Below are 14,711 nucleotides of genomic sequence, written 5' to 3' on the forward strand. Positions count from 1 at the left end.
AGTTCTAGAGTGGACCAATCCTTGTGGATTAAAACAGTATTTTTGTGTGTGTGTGTGTGTGTGTGAAACTAGAATCTCAAGAGGAAGATGGAGATATTGAGGTTGAAGAGGCAGAAGGAGAAGAAAACGACAGGCCATATAATTTGAGACAAAGAAAAACAGTGGATCGATACCAAGCACCTCCAATAGGTAAGAGACTCTAAGTAACTTCTTCCCTTTTTGTAGTGGAGTAGCTTATTCTACTCCACCCCTTAAAAAAATCACTGTGTTGCTGAATTTAAAAGAATGAAATCTCTTATAGCAGTTCTTTAGGGCAAGTTTCTCTGTGTTCCAAGTGGTTAAGTATTGATAATTTAGCTAAAGTCAGAAAAGGGCAACTTGGCCAGTAACCTGTTTGTGTTTTGTTTTTGTTTTTTTTTTTTTGAGAAGGAAAAAGTTTATCTTAATGCTCTTAAATCTAATGACAGGTAATCAGTTCCACAGGTACTGTTTTATTGACTTTCTTCCCAGCTGTTGGGAAATTCCATCACTATTGATTTCCTCCAATTCTTTTTTATTTATTTATTTATTTATTTTTGGCTGTGTTGGGTCTTCGTTGCTGTGCGTGAACTTCTCTCCATTGCAGTGCACGGGCTTCTAATTGTGGTGGCTTCTCTTTGCAGAGCACGGGCTCTAGGCGCTCAGGCTTCAGTAGTTGTGGCACATGGGCTCAGTAGCTGTAGCTTGCGGGCTCTAGAGCGTAGGCTCAGTAGTTGTGGTGCACGGGCTTAGTTGCTCTGCGGCATGTGGGATTTTCCCGGACCAGGGATCGAACCCGTGTCCCCTGCATTGGCAGGTGGATTCTTAACCACTGCGCCACCAGGGAAGCCCATCCTCCAATTCTTAAAAAATTGAAATAAAATTCACATATCATGAAATTCACCATTTTTGCTAGGTTTTGCTGATTTTTAATCTGTACAATTTATTGCTTTTTAGTATATTCACAAGGGTGAGCAGTCATCACCACTATCTCATTCCAGGACATTTCCATCCCCACAGCCCTTAGCAATCGCTAATGTATTGATACTTTCTGTCTCGATAGACTTGCCTATATGTGACCTTTTGTGTCTAGCTTCTTTCACTTAGCATAATGTTTTCAAGGAAGAACCTGGATCATTTTATTCAAATTCTTAACGCTCTGAAGCAGTGATTGATTCTCTGGAATTATTAGAGTTACTTCATGAGAAGCTTGCCCAAGTATGTAGACATTTCTCTACTCCAGTTAGGAATCACTGTCAAAGATAGCCCTGTTAATAATGGGGGAGGTATGTTGGGACAGAAAAAAGATTGTGAGCCATTTTTCTAGGTTTTTTCTTTTTAAAGCGTTATTAAAGAGGTATAATTTATATGTAGTTCACTGCCATTGCATATATAATATTTCATGTGTACAATTTGGCAAGTTTGAACTGAGGGATATACCTATGAAACTGTCACCGCACTCAAGGTAATGAACATGTTCATCAACTCCCCCAAATTTCGTTCTGCCTGTTTATAATCTACTCCTAACTTTCTTTTGCCTCCCCACTCCTAACCCTCAGGCAGTGACAGATCTCATCTGCTTTCTGTCACCATAGATAAGTTTACATTTTCTTTAATATTATATACAGTATATACTCTTTTTTTTGTCTGACTTCTTTCACTCAATATAATAATAATAACATGTTGTCGACTATAACAGTAGTGTTTTTCTTTTTATTGCTGAGTAGCATTCCATTGTATGGGTATATCACAATTTGTTTATCCATTCATTTGTTGATGGACATTTGGATTGTTGACATTTCTGGTGTCTGGCCATTATAAATAAAGTTGTTATGAACATATGTTTGCAAGACTTTGGACATATATTTTCATTTTTCTTATAAACACCTAGGAGTGGAATGGCTGCGTTTTATGATTATGTGTATGTTTAAGTTTCTAAGAAATTACCAAACTCTTTTCCAAGGTGATTATACTGCTTACATTCTCACTAAGAGTGTATGAGAGTTTCAGTTGCTCCATATTCTTGCCAACATTTGGTGTGGTCATTTTTTCAAATTAATTTTAGTACATATTTATTGTAGTTTTAATTTTCATTTCCCTAATTACTAATGATGTTGAGCATATTTTTACGTGCTGATTTGCCAACATTATCTCTGGTGAAATATTCAAATCTCTTGCCCATTTTTTCAATTCAGCTCTTTGTTTTTTTATTGTTGAAGTTTTGAGAGTTCCTTATGTACTTCAGATATCAGTCCTTGTGATTTGTAAATAGTTTCTCAGTCTGTAGCTTTTAAAAACAGTTCTCTTGGGCTTCCCTGATGGCGCAGTGGTTTAGAATCTGCCTGCTAATGCAGGGGACACGGGTTTGAGCCCTGGTCTGGGAGGATCCCACATGCCACGGAGCAACTAGGCCCGTGAGCCACAACTACTGAGCCTGCGCGTCTGGAGCCTGTGCTCCGCAACAAGCGAGGCCACGATAGTGAAGAGGCCCGCGCACCGCGATGAAGAGTGGCCCCCGCTTGCCGCAACTAGAGGAAGCCCTCGCACAGAAACGAAGACCCAACACAGCCAAAAATAAATAAATAAATAAAAGATTACTATTAAAAAAAATTCTCTTAATAGTGTCTTTCAGAGAGAAGAATTTGTAATTTTGATGAATTTCAGTTTATGAAAAAATTTATTTTTTATAAATTTATTTATTTATTTATTTATTTTTGGCTGCTTTGGGTCTTCGTTGCTGCGCACAGGCTTTCTCTAGTTAGCTGCGGAGAGTGGGGGCTACTCTTCATTGCGGTGCGTGGGCTTCTCATTGCGGTGGCTTCTCTTGTTGCAGAGCACAGGCTCTAGGCACCTGGGCTTCAGTAGTTGTGGCACATGGGCTCAGTAGTTGTGGCTCGCGGGCTCTAGAGTGAAGGCTCAGTAGTTGTGGCACACAGGCTTAGTTGCTCCAAGCCATGTGGGATCTTCCCAGACCAGGGATTGAACCCGTGTTCCCTGCATTGGCAGGCGGGTTCTTAACCACTGTGCCACCAGGGAAGTCGCTCTCAAAAATTTTTTAATGGGTTGTGCTTTGGTGATGTGTCAAAGAAATCTTTGTTTAACCCAAAGTCACAAAGATTTAGCTTCACATTCTTTCTTAGAATGTTTATTTGAAACTTACAGTATTTACCACAAAGTTTTAATTTTTGTTGTGCTTCTTCTAGGCAGCATTTAGGACTTGAAGACATATGACTGGCTTCTGTTCAGAAAGTTAACAGAACTAATTTCTTCTTCTTTAATATATCAGTTTATCAATTTATTATCAGTTTTTTCTATGTTGTCTTTTTTTTTCTTTTTTTCTTTCAGTACCAGCTCATCAAAAAAAGAGGGAAAATACGCTGTTTGATATTCACAGATCTCCAGCAAGAAGAAGTCATATCAGGTATGTTTTGTTAGTTTTTGAAAGGAGGAAATATTTCCATCTATCATTTAGATACCTCCTTTAAGTAATACATAGTATATGCCTTACAGTTAGAATATAGGTATTGATGGTGTTAATGGCAACGCCAATGAAGAAGTAAATAGCATCTTTCTTTAGTGACTAATAGTTTTTACCCTATATGTGACTATTATCTTCCTGTTTCAGTTTGCCCAAAGTGGTTTTTGTTTTAACAGTTATGTTCCCTAAAGCTATACAGCTCTCTGGTCTCTTAGTAGAGTTGAATCTAAGAGACTCACATTGCTTTCATTGGGTGCATTGATTCAATTAGTGTTTGCTACTTTTAGTTTCCTTTTGCCCTTTCTTTTAGGTATACAAAGGAGGCTTTTTGAGTTTGAAATATTATTTTGTCTATTATGTTTTCTGAAAAGGTAATATATTCCCCATGGCTCAAAAATAAAATTAAAAAAATAAACATGAAAAGCTTTTTTCTAGCCTCCTCAGTAGCCTCTCACTATCCCATAGAAACATTTTTTTTTTTTAAACTTTTTTTTTTTAAATTTTTATTTATTTATTTATTTTTAATTTATGGCTATGTTGGGTCTTCGTTTCTGTGCGAGGGCTTTCACTAGTTGTGGCAAGGGGGGGCCACTCTTCATCGCTGTGCGCGGGCCTCTCACTATCGCGGCCTCTCTTGTTGCGGAGCACAGGCTCCAGACACGCAGGCTCAGTAATTGTGGCTCACGGGCCCAGCCGCTCCGCGGCATGTGGGATCCTCCCAGACCAGGGCTCGAACCCGTGTTCCCTGCATTAGCAGGCAGATTCTCAACCACTGCGCCACCAGGGAAGCCCCAGAAACATTTTTATTGGTTTGTATATCCTTAAAGAATATGTTCATGTATATGTATGTATATATGTGCTAATACATATATTGATTGTTATCCCTTCTTTTTACACAAAATATACTGTGCACATTGTCCACACCTTGTATTTTTCACTTGATTTTTTTAAACTGTCTTTTCATTTTAGTGAAATTTCACATTTATGTTTATAGTTGTGTAACATTACTATGTATAATATAGATATACTGTAATTTTTAAATTAGTTTTTTATTGAGAGTCAGGTTGCTTTCAGTCTTTTGCTATTCTAAAATACAATATAATGAATACCCTTGCATAATCATCATCTTACATGTGTGCAAGTATATTTGTAGGATAATTTCATAGAAGTGGAATCTCTGAGTTAAAGGGAATATGAAATTGTAATTTTGATGACCTTCAATGGTATTGAATCAGTTTGCAGTCCACCCAGCAATGTATCAAAGTGCCAATTTTTCCATATTTCTGCCGGCAAAACATATTTTCAAACTTCTGGATTTTTGCCAGTCTGAGAATTGAAAATGAACTCTAGGTTTATTTTTATATCTCTCATGAGAGTAATTTTTCATATGTTTAAAAGACATTTACTTTTTTTCTGAAATGTCTGTTTGTAAAGTTTGCCTATTTTTTAATAGGTTCTTGCTCTCTTTTTTTTGTTTAATAACTATTGCTAATTTTACAAAAATATATGACCATGTGAAGGTTCTTGCTTTTTAATCTATTTTTAGTAGTTCTTTCTTTATATAGTAGAGAGATCAGTCGTTTGTCACAAATTGCCAGTCTTTTTCCTCAGGTCTGAGTTTGTCTTTTAACTTTGCCTTTGGTTGTCTTTACCAGAAAATTTTTATTTTTATATCGTAAAATTTATCAGCCTACTAAGGCTTTTAGATTTTGAATCATAGTTAGAAAAGCCTTCCCAAATCCAGAGTTGTAAGGAAGTTCACCTTTGTTTATTTTTATTTTATTTTTTTCCCATTTAGTATACTGATTGTTTTTTAATTTAATTTTTATTGGAGTATAGTTGATTTACAATGTTGTGTTAGTTTCAGGTGTACAGCAAAGTGAATCAGTTATGCATATACAACCTTTGTTTATTTTTAATGTTTCATTTTTTACTCTTTAATTTTGATCCATTTGAATTTCATCCTTGTGTGAGATTTGTAGTATGGATCCAACTTTTTTCCCAGGTGGAAAATGAGTTGTCCCAACCTCATTTATTGAATGAGTCTATAACTTCTCCATTGATACCAGTTGCCACATTTATTATCAAATTATATATAATGTATAAATATTATATTACATAAAAGATGCCCCTGTCCTTTTTTTTCCCCCATTATTCCATTCTTCATTCTTATATTTTTTCTCAGGTGGTTATTTCTATATGTGAGAACAGTTAATTTCTGTATATTAATTTTGTACCCCACTTCTTTACTGGGAATGCCTCTAGCATGTCCCCATTAAGATTGATGATTAAGAAATATATTTTGTGGTAATGGTATTATATCTTTGAGGGTTCGTGGTTGTTAATAATCTTGCCATTGGGGCTAATAGGATTTTTTGGTTGTTTTTTTTTTTGGCCACACCGTGCTGCTTGTGGGTTTTTATTATAGTTCCCGACCATGTTTGAACCTGGGCCCTCCTCAGTGAAAGTGCAGAGTCCTAGCCACTGGACCGCCAGGGAATTCCTAGGGTTTCTGTTCCGATTAAGGATTTTGTACCTCAACCAGCTTTTGGGCCTTTTTTTTTTTTTTTAAATATTTTTAAATTATTTATTTATTTATTTTATTTTTGGCTGTGTTGGGTCTTCGTTTCTGTGCGAGGGCTTTCTCCAGTTGTGGCAAGCGGGGGCCACTCTTCATCGCGGTGCGCGGGCCTCTCACTGTCGTGGTCTCTCTTGTTGCAGAGCACAGGCTCCAGATGCGCAGGCTCAGTAATTGTGGCTCACGGGCCCAGTTGCTCCGTGGCATGTGGGATCTTCCCAGACCAGGGCTCGAACCCGTGTCCCCTGCATTGGCAGGCGGACTCTCAACCACTGCACCACCAGGGAAGCCCATGGGCCATTTTTACTTCAGTGTTGAATCTTAGCTTCTGATGATCTTTTTTCTGTACTTAATTTTTCCTATCAAAGTAATACATAGACTTGGTTCAAATAGCTAGTAGACTAGGTTTAATAAAAGTAATATTCCCCAACCCACTTTTCCTCACCTTCAATCTTGTCATTTAGTAATCAATTTAAACATTTCTGCTTTTGGTTATTTTGATAGCTATTTCCATATACTATATAAATGACATTCTATTTCTTGTCTTTTGATTTCTTCCTCAGCCTTATACAGTTGTAACACTAACCTCAGTTCTTCTTTGGTCACAGGAAATTTGAATCATTATACTTGAATCTCCATTTTTGTTTCATTAACTGTAGACAGTATCTTTTGACTCCTCACTTTTAAGATTAGGACCTTAATATCCACTCTCTCCACTTCACTCCTTCTACATTTTTATATTGCCAAGACTGATAACACTTATAGTTTGTTCTGGGACAGTTATTAAGCCTTACTTGATTTATTTCTAGGTTAATTCTAAGAGTTGAAAACCAATGAATAGTTTTTACATTTCTATGAGTAATGACAGTGTTTTTCATCATAGAGCTATGTAGAGTGCTAGAGTTAAATATCCTCTGTGGATTTTATTACTACCTCTGGCCACTCAATGGGAAATGCTCCTGGAATTAAGTTTATTCTTTCATTCAACAAATGTATGTTGTATATCTTCTGTACGCACCAAATATCATTCAAGGCATTGGATATTCAGAAGTTAAAAAGGTAAAAATCCCTGTTCTCTCGGAGCTTACATTCTGCTAGAGGGAGATAAACTAATGGATACATAAACATAGTGTGCCAGATGGTGACAAATGCTTGGAAAAAGATAGTGGGTTGAAGGGGAACATAGAGTTCAAAGGGATAGGAATGGGGGCGATTGTATCACCTTCTGCACAGCCTACATATTCCTGCAGGGACAGGAATGTGTGGGGCTTCTTGAAGTGATTCACGTAAATGGAGAAAAAGGACCCAATGAGATCTCCTGATAGTCTCAGTAAAGGTGATAATTTCAAGAGTTCTTCTTCTTTTTTTTTTTTTTTTTAAATTTATTTATTTATTTAGCTGCGCTGGGTCTTAATTGAAGCATGTGCGATCTTCATTGCCGCATGTGGGATCTTTAGTTGCAGCATGCGGGATCGTAGTTGCGGCATGTAGGATCTAGTTCCCTGACCAGAATTCCGGCCCTCTGCATTGGGAATTCGGAGTCTTAACCAGTGGACCACCAGGGAAGTCCCAAGAATTCTCCTTTTTTTAACATTCAATAGTCTCAAGTTTTCCAAGCTTCTGAACATACCAAAACATTCATATTTTTTTTGTCAGATGACATCTCTCCTAATGTCATCTTTCTGTTCCACTTTGGGGGGATACTTTTTTAGACCTGCTGCAAAGTGACTGTTGTAGGACTTAAGATTGCTTTCATTGTTTGGATCCACCACTTACTGGATCTGATGTCTTTCTGCTTTTTGCTTTACTGTTTCATTTTGCAGGAATATAATCTCAAGTAATTTACTCGGAAAGAATGTGTGGAAGTCAATTTTGCATCTTTGCATCTTTGAAAATGTCTTTTATTTTCATAATTCCCAGTAGTTTTGTGAGTTAAGAGAATTCTAGATCCAAATAGGTTTCCTCTAAACCTTTAAAGTTCTTGCTTCACTGTACTCCATGACATATTGTTGCTGTTGAGAATTCAGTGTGGTTTAATATCTTGTTTCTTTGTAGATGCACATAAATATATATATATGTGTGTATATATATATTTTTTGTTCGTTCATTTTTTTGAGCCTTTTGCTCTAGGCCCTATTGATTTGGAGATTTTCTTTTTTCAACTCTGGGATATTTTCTTGTATTATTTTTTGTTAGGTTTCTTCTCTTCATTTTTTTCCTCATCTGCTTAATAACTACTGTTATGTTAGTCCAACATTGGACATTGGTCCTCTGTGGCACTTGCCTTTTCTCTCATTTTTCTTTGTCTTTTTTGCGCTCCCCCCCCTTTTTAAAAAATTATTTATTTATTTATTTATTTATTTATTTATTTATTTATGGCTGTATTGGGTCTTCGTTTCTGTGTGAGGGCTTTCTCTAGTTGCAGCATGCGGGGGCCACTCTTCATCGCGGTGCACGGGCCTCTCACTATCGCGGCCTCTCTTGTTGTGGAGCACAGGCTCCAGACGCGCAGGCTCAGTAATTGTGGCTCACGGGCCTAGTCGCTCCGTGGCATGTGGGATCTTCCCAGACCAGGGCTCGAACTTGTGTCCCCTGCATTGGCAGGCAGATTCTCAACCACTGCGCCACCAGGGAAGCCCCCCCCTTTTTTTTTCCTGAGAGATTTTATTCTTTTTATCTTCCATCCTTGCAATTTTATTTAGGCAAACATTAAAAAAAATTTTTGAATAGCTTTCTTGTTCTCTGGTTTTTCATAGCATTCTGTTTTTATTTTGTATTATCTTGAGTCTCTTCCATGATAATTTTGGTAAACATTTGTTGTGAAAACACATAATAAAATAAAAAACATAATTAGCTCGCAAATAGTTACATATCCAAAAGACAGTTTCTTATCTAGCAAAAACTATGCTCTAGCCACGAAGGACTGGAATAGCATCACTGATGTCTCACCTAGGTTTTTTTTTAAAAAAAAGCTTTATGAAGATCCACATCATATAATTCAGCTTTTTTTTTTTTTTTTGGTATATTCACAGAAAACTATGGAACTGTTGCCACAGACAATTTTAAATACTGTTTCATCTGCTTAGCAAGAAACCTGTTCTCTTTAACTCTAACCTTCCTACCACTACCCCTATCCTCTAAGTCCTAAGCAACAACTGATCTACTTTCTTTCCTCATAGGTTTGCCTATTCTGGCATTTTGTAAAAATGAGAATATAATATGTGGTCTTTGTGACTGGCTTCTTTCAGTTTACATGTTTTCTAGGTTCATACATGTTGAAGCATTTATCAGTACTTCCTTCCTTTTTATTGTCAAATAATGTTCCAAGGTAGGAATATGTCACATTTTGTCCATCTACTCATTGGTTGATGGACATTTGAGTTGTTTCCAGCTTTTGGCTTTTATGAATAATGGTGCTATAAAAATTCATGTACAAGTTTTTATGTGGATATATGTGTTTTGTGTTTTTTTTTTTGGCCGCGCTGCGTGGCTTGTGGGATCTTAGTTCCCCAACCAGGGATCGAACCTGCATCCTTGGTAGTGAAAGCATGGGGTCTTAACCACTCTACTGCCAGGGAATTCCCGGATATATTTTTGTATTTCTCTTGACTATATACCTCAGGGTAGAATTATTGGGTCATGTGATTACTTTATGCTTAATCATTTAAGAACTGCTTGAATGTTTTCCAAAGTGACTACACCATTTTACATTCTCTCCAGCAATGTATGGGACTTCCAGTTTTTCACATCCTCCCCAGCGCTTAATATTGTCTGACTTTTTGATTCTGGCTATCCTAACGAGTATGAAATGTATCTCATTGTGGTTTTTGAATAGTATTTCCCTGATTACTAATGATATGAGGCATCTTTTCATGTGCTTATTAGCCATTTTAAAATTTTCCTTTGAGAACTGTCTTTTTGTGTCCAGTGCCTATGTAAAAATTGGGTTGTCTTTTTATCATTGACTTTTAAGAGCTCTTTATATATTCTAGATTCAAATTCCTTATCAGATATATGATTTGCAAATATTGTATCGTATTTTGTGAGTTGTTACTTTCTTGATGGTGTTCTTTGAAGCACAAAAGACTTTAATTTTGATGAGGTTCAGTTTATCTTTTTTGTTGTTGTTCGTGTTTTTCATGTCATATCTAAGAATCCATTGCCATATCTGCCGTCATGAAGATTTACTACTGTGTTTTCTTCTAAGAGTTTATAGTTTTAGCTCTGTGTTTAGGTCTTTGACCCATTTTGACTTACTTTTGTATATGGTGTGGACCCTTCCCTTTTAAGGTCCACTCAGCTTTTTGTGGTATTGTTATACATGTTACGTTTATACATTTTACAAACCTAGCAATACATTATTAAAGTTATTTATATAATTCTCTGTTATTTAAAAAAGTTGAGAGAAGAAAGTCAATCAAGTGCATGCTTATAGCTTTTGGATAGTAACTTTTATTTTATTATTCTGGTTCTCTTTATTTGTTCTTGTGCATTTGAGTTATCATCTGGAATCATTTCTTTAGCCCAATACTTACACTGTTGCTACTGCCTACCTCATTTGTGCTATTTTCAGATATATTACATTTTTATATATTAAGCTCACCACACACACACACACACACACACACACACACACACACACACAGGGTAAATAAGAAACTTGGAAACAGGCATTTTCCTGTTGGAGAGAAAGAAGCAGGAGAGAGGGTAAATATCAAAATTGCAAAGATTGAGTAGGTAGTTATTGCAACAGTCTGCCTGAAGTTTTGGGAGACATTAAAAACTGATGCAGGATGAAATGAAGGGACTTCTATTAATCAGGAGAAGGAATATTAGACAGGTTAAAGATCTTAATGAGAGTTGGGGAAAATCTGGGTTTGCTATTGTGGTTGGTGGGAATTGCAGTAAAATAGGGATGCACAGGCTGTGGACCATCCTTGAAAGCCAATTTGAGTTTGAAGTAAATTAATTTACAATGATTCCATTTTGTATGATTACCATAGGTATCATAGAGATGTCATCAAGTATATTAATAATGAAGCATTTATTAAGTATTATTTTTCCTCGAGGATGATTTTAGCTTGATACATTATCTACTCATTCCATAGTAGTTCTGATTGTTTGTAAACTATTTCTTTGTTTATTTCATCAAAAATACTTTATACATTTTGTAAGAAATTCAAACAGGATATAAGTCTTAAGTGGAAAGAGGAAACCCTTGTCTCTCTGTAAACCAATATATTATTTTCTTTAGTGTCTGGACTGTTTTCTGATTATTTGGGAAAGGGAAAATAAGAAGAGAAAAAGATAAACTTTCTTTTCTAATAAGAGTTTGATGGTATTTATCAATCAGTGATAGACATTCCCTAAATTTGGATGCAAATTCAATTTGTTGCTTGATGCCTTTATGAACTACCCTGTTTAAAAAATTATAGCCTCCCTCTCCTCCTCCTCCTGTTTTTCTTTTTTCTCTGTAGAACTTAACATATTTTTACTTCAGATGTAAATTGCATGAGTATAGGGATCTTAATAAATATTTGCCAAATGAATGAGTGACTGTGTATATTTTTTACTGAGCTAATAGTAGATATGATGCTCAGAATGTGTTTTTAAAAGCCCTTTGCTGCTGTAATGATTTAAAGGGTTTTACTCTCTTTAAATAGGAGAAAGAAGCATGCCATTCATAGTAGTGACACAACTTCTTCTGATGAAGAACGCTTTGAAAGAAGGAAATCAAAGAGCATGGCAAGAGCAAGAAATAGGTTAGTAAAGTTTTAATTATTATTTCCATGATAGAAAAAAGGAATAGCAGTTTAAACTTTTTTTTTTTTTTTAATTTATTTATTTAATTTATTTATTTTTGGCTGCATTGGGTCTTTGTTGCTGTGCGCGGGCTTTCTCTAGTTGTGGCGAGCGGGGGCTACTCTTCGTTGTGGTGCGCGGGCTTCTCATTGCAGTGGCTTCTCTTGTTGCGGAGCACGGGCTCTAGGCATGCGGGCTTCAGTAGTTGTGGCTCATGGGCTCTAGAGCGCAGCCTCAGTAGTTGTGGAGCACTGACTTAGTTGTTCCACGGCATGTGGGATCTTCCCGGACCAGGACTTGAACCTGTGTCCCCTGCATTGGCAGGCGAATTCTTAACCACTGCGCCACCAGGGAAGCCCTAAACTTTTTGAATGTGATTCTTACCTGTACTACCATTTTGCTAACAATGATACTTAACACATATTTTAGTCTAGAGTAATACACTGACTTGGTATTTACCTAGTAATTTTTAGAGTAGAAATCTAACCTTGGGAAACTTCCCATAAATACTTACTTTGTAAGTACTCAATAAAATAGTGTGTGGGAAGGTAAAGAAAGAGCCAGGGGAAGAGGCCAGCCTCTTGGACAGTCTCTTCTTCAGTACATCTTCTCTAATCCAAATCCATTTAATGAGGTTGATTTTAGATGCTTATAATGATTATAGCACTCAAGAGTAAGATTTTGTTTTTAATGGAATTATTTCAGGAGCCCTTGGGTTTTGTTGGAAAACTTGTTTTAGCTTTGGTTTAATGAGTGCTTCTGGTGGTCTTTGCTTAACTAGAGTCAATGACTCATTGCTACATGGCTCACTAAAATCTTGAGAGTTTTCAGTGGGGGAGAGAATCAGTATTTTGTCTAGTAAGTTATTAAAGCATCAAATTATAATTTATTCTTTAAAATTTAAGTTAATTTTCTAGCTTATATTTATAATACTAGCGGTACATTTTATTTAGAAATTTTACGTTTAGGAAAGCATTTCTATAATTTGGCATTATATATCTATTGTAGAAATACCAAGTTTTCAGTTAGCTGGTCTTGGAAACAAGTTTGGGTTGGTGTAGATTGTATGCTAAAAAGAGTTCCACATGTGGATGATGGAAAGAAAATGTAAGAGAAAAATCTAAGTTTATACAAAAGAATTTAATGCCTCTTTAATCTGAACTATTCTGTTACCTGCTTTGGAAATAGATTTTTAAAGTAAGTTAGGATTCAGAAATGTCAGTGAAAGTACATTCATTGTAGAAGCTATACTTTTTTTAGGCTATTTATGTCATCTTTTGGTGTTTACGCAGTGTTAAAACAGGAAGTAGATTATATTTTCTTAGGGGTAATTACATTAATATCGTATAGGATTTTAAGTAGCTAAAAATGTATTTTAAGGTAGTCACACAAAAGATAATGCTTAGTTTTCAAAATAGAGTCTCAAATTGGTTTCCCTTGAATAAAAGGGAGGGAAATTTATTTCTTCAATCATGTAAACTGAGTAGACATACCCACATAATATCTGAGGATAAATTTAAATGTTATAATAAAGCTTGAGTTCATTTAATGCCGTGTATTTTAGTATTTATAGTAGGTCTTTTTATTTTATGCTTATATAATGTGGAATATCAGGTTTGTTAAGTTTTCTAATTTAGACTAGATTGGGCTTTTTGGACAAAGAGATTCATGATCTTATTTGCTTTCTCTAGTGAATAAATTTATTTCTGTCCTGTTGAAAAGAATTTAGGAAAAATAGTTTAAAAATATGAAATCTCTTGGCATTTTCTGGGTTATGAGAAAAGGGAGGAAGATAAAAATGTGTCAACAAAGATTTAAACTTGCTTATGACATTAAGAATATGAAACTTTTAATGCTATCTACTTGAATGTTTATGAATTTCAGATGTTTGCCTATGAACTTAAGAGCAGAAGATTTAGCTAGTGGTATTCTCCGAGAACGTGTCAAAGTGGGTGCAAGCTTGGCTGATGTTGATCCAATGAACATTGATAAATCAGTAAGTTTTGTAAATGTTTTTCTATAGTTTTTTTTTTTTTAAAGGTCATTACTTGTTTCTAACGCAACACCAATAGAAGTAGAAGATCACCATTGTTAGTGGGGTTTTTTTTTTTGTTCTTTAGTCGCGCGGCAAGCGAGATCTTAGTTCCCCAACCAGGGATTGAACCCGTGCCCCCTGCAGTGGAAGTGCAGAGTCCTAACCACTGGACCTCCAGGGAATTCCCCAAAGTATAGTTTTTTGAACTCTGTTTAACTTTATATATGAACTTTATGTTTAAGCTTCAGTTCCTGCTGCAGGCATGTATTTTGGAATCATAAGATTATCTCATAAATTAAAAATAAATCTATATACAATTAAAATTATTTTGTAATAAACTTTTCCACTTCTTTCCAAGGTGCGGTTTGATAGCATAGGTGGATTGAGCCATCATATTCATGCACTAAAGGAAATGGTAGTATTTCCACTTTTATATCCAGAAATTTTTGAAAAATTTAAAATTCAGCCTCCAAGGTGAGTAATGTCCTAGATGTTTATTATTTTTATTACTGTTAATTTATCAAATTTCAATTAGTAGGTGATTATAAATCTAAATATTATTTATAAATATTTCATATGTATTTATTTGATGTATTATAGCAATGAGAATTAGGAATGAAATTTTATTATTTAGGGCTCAAAAGCTGTGGTACTAAGTGTGTTCTTGAAGTTTATATTTCAGCATTTAAGAGTCAGACACAGAATGAGATTCTTTACGCAGGCCTTGAATTTACAAGTGGATTGCCTAAGTGGATTTTCCTTAATTTGGTCTCCTAATAGCGTTCAGTTTGATACGGTAT

The 14,711-nt window shown here is 35.6% G+C and overlaps 1 protein-coding gene across 2 annotated transcripts in view; it reads left to right on the forward strand.

Moving 5' to 3' along the window:
- Nucleotides 1–14,711, forward strand: part of ATAD2B (ATPase family AAA domain containing 2B) — a 156,266-nt gene that overhangs the window by 36,024 nt on the left and 105,531 nt on the right. For both annotated transcript variants that reach the window (XM_036872889.1, XM_036872891.1), the window contains exons 7-11: nucleotides 73–189; nucleotides 3,364–3,439; nucleotides 11,738–11,836; nucleotides 13,761–13,872; nucleotides 14,270–14,385. In XM_036872889.1, coding sequence (XP_036728784.1) covers nucleotides 73–189; nucleotides 3,364–3,439; nucleotides 11,738–11,836; nucleotides 13,761–13,872; nucleotides 14,270–14,385 — 520 coding nt within the window. The remainder of the gene's footprint in view (nucleotides 1–72; nucleotides 190–3,363; nucleotides 3,440–11,737; nucleotides 11,837–13,760; nucleotides 13,873–14,269; nucleotides 14,386–14,711) is intronic.

This window comes from Balaenoptera musculus, chromosome 13 (assembly GCF_009873245.2).
Source record: "Balaenoptera musculus isolate JJ_BM4_2016_0621 chromosome 13, mBalMus1.pri.v3, whole genome shotgun sequence".
NCBI lineage: Eukaryota > Metazoa > Chordata > Mammalia > Artiodactyla > Balaenopteridae > Balaenoptera > Balaenoptera musculus.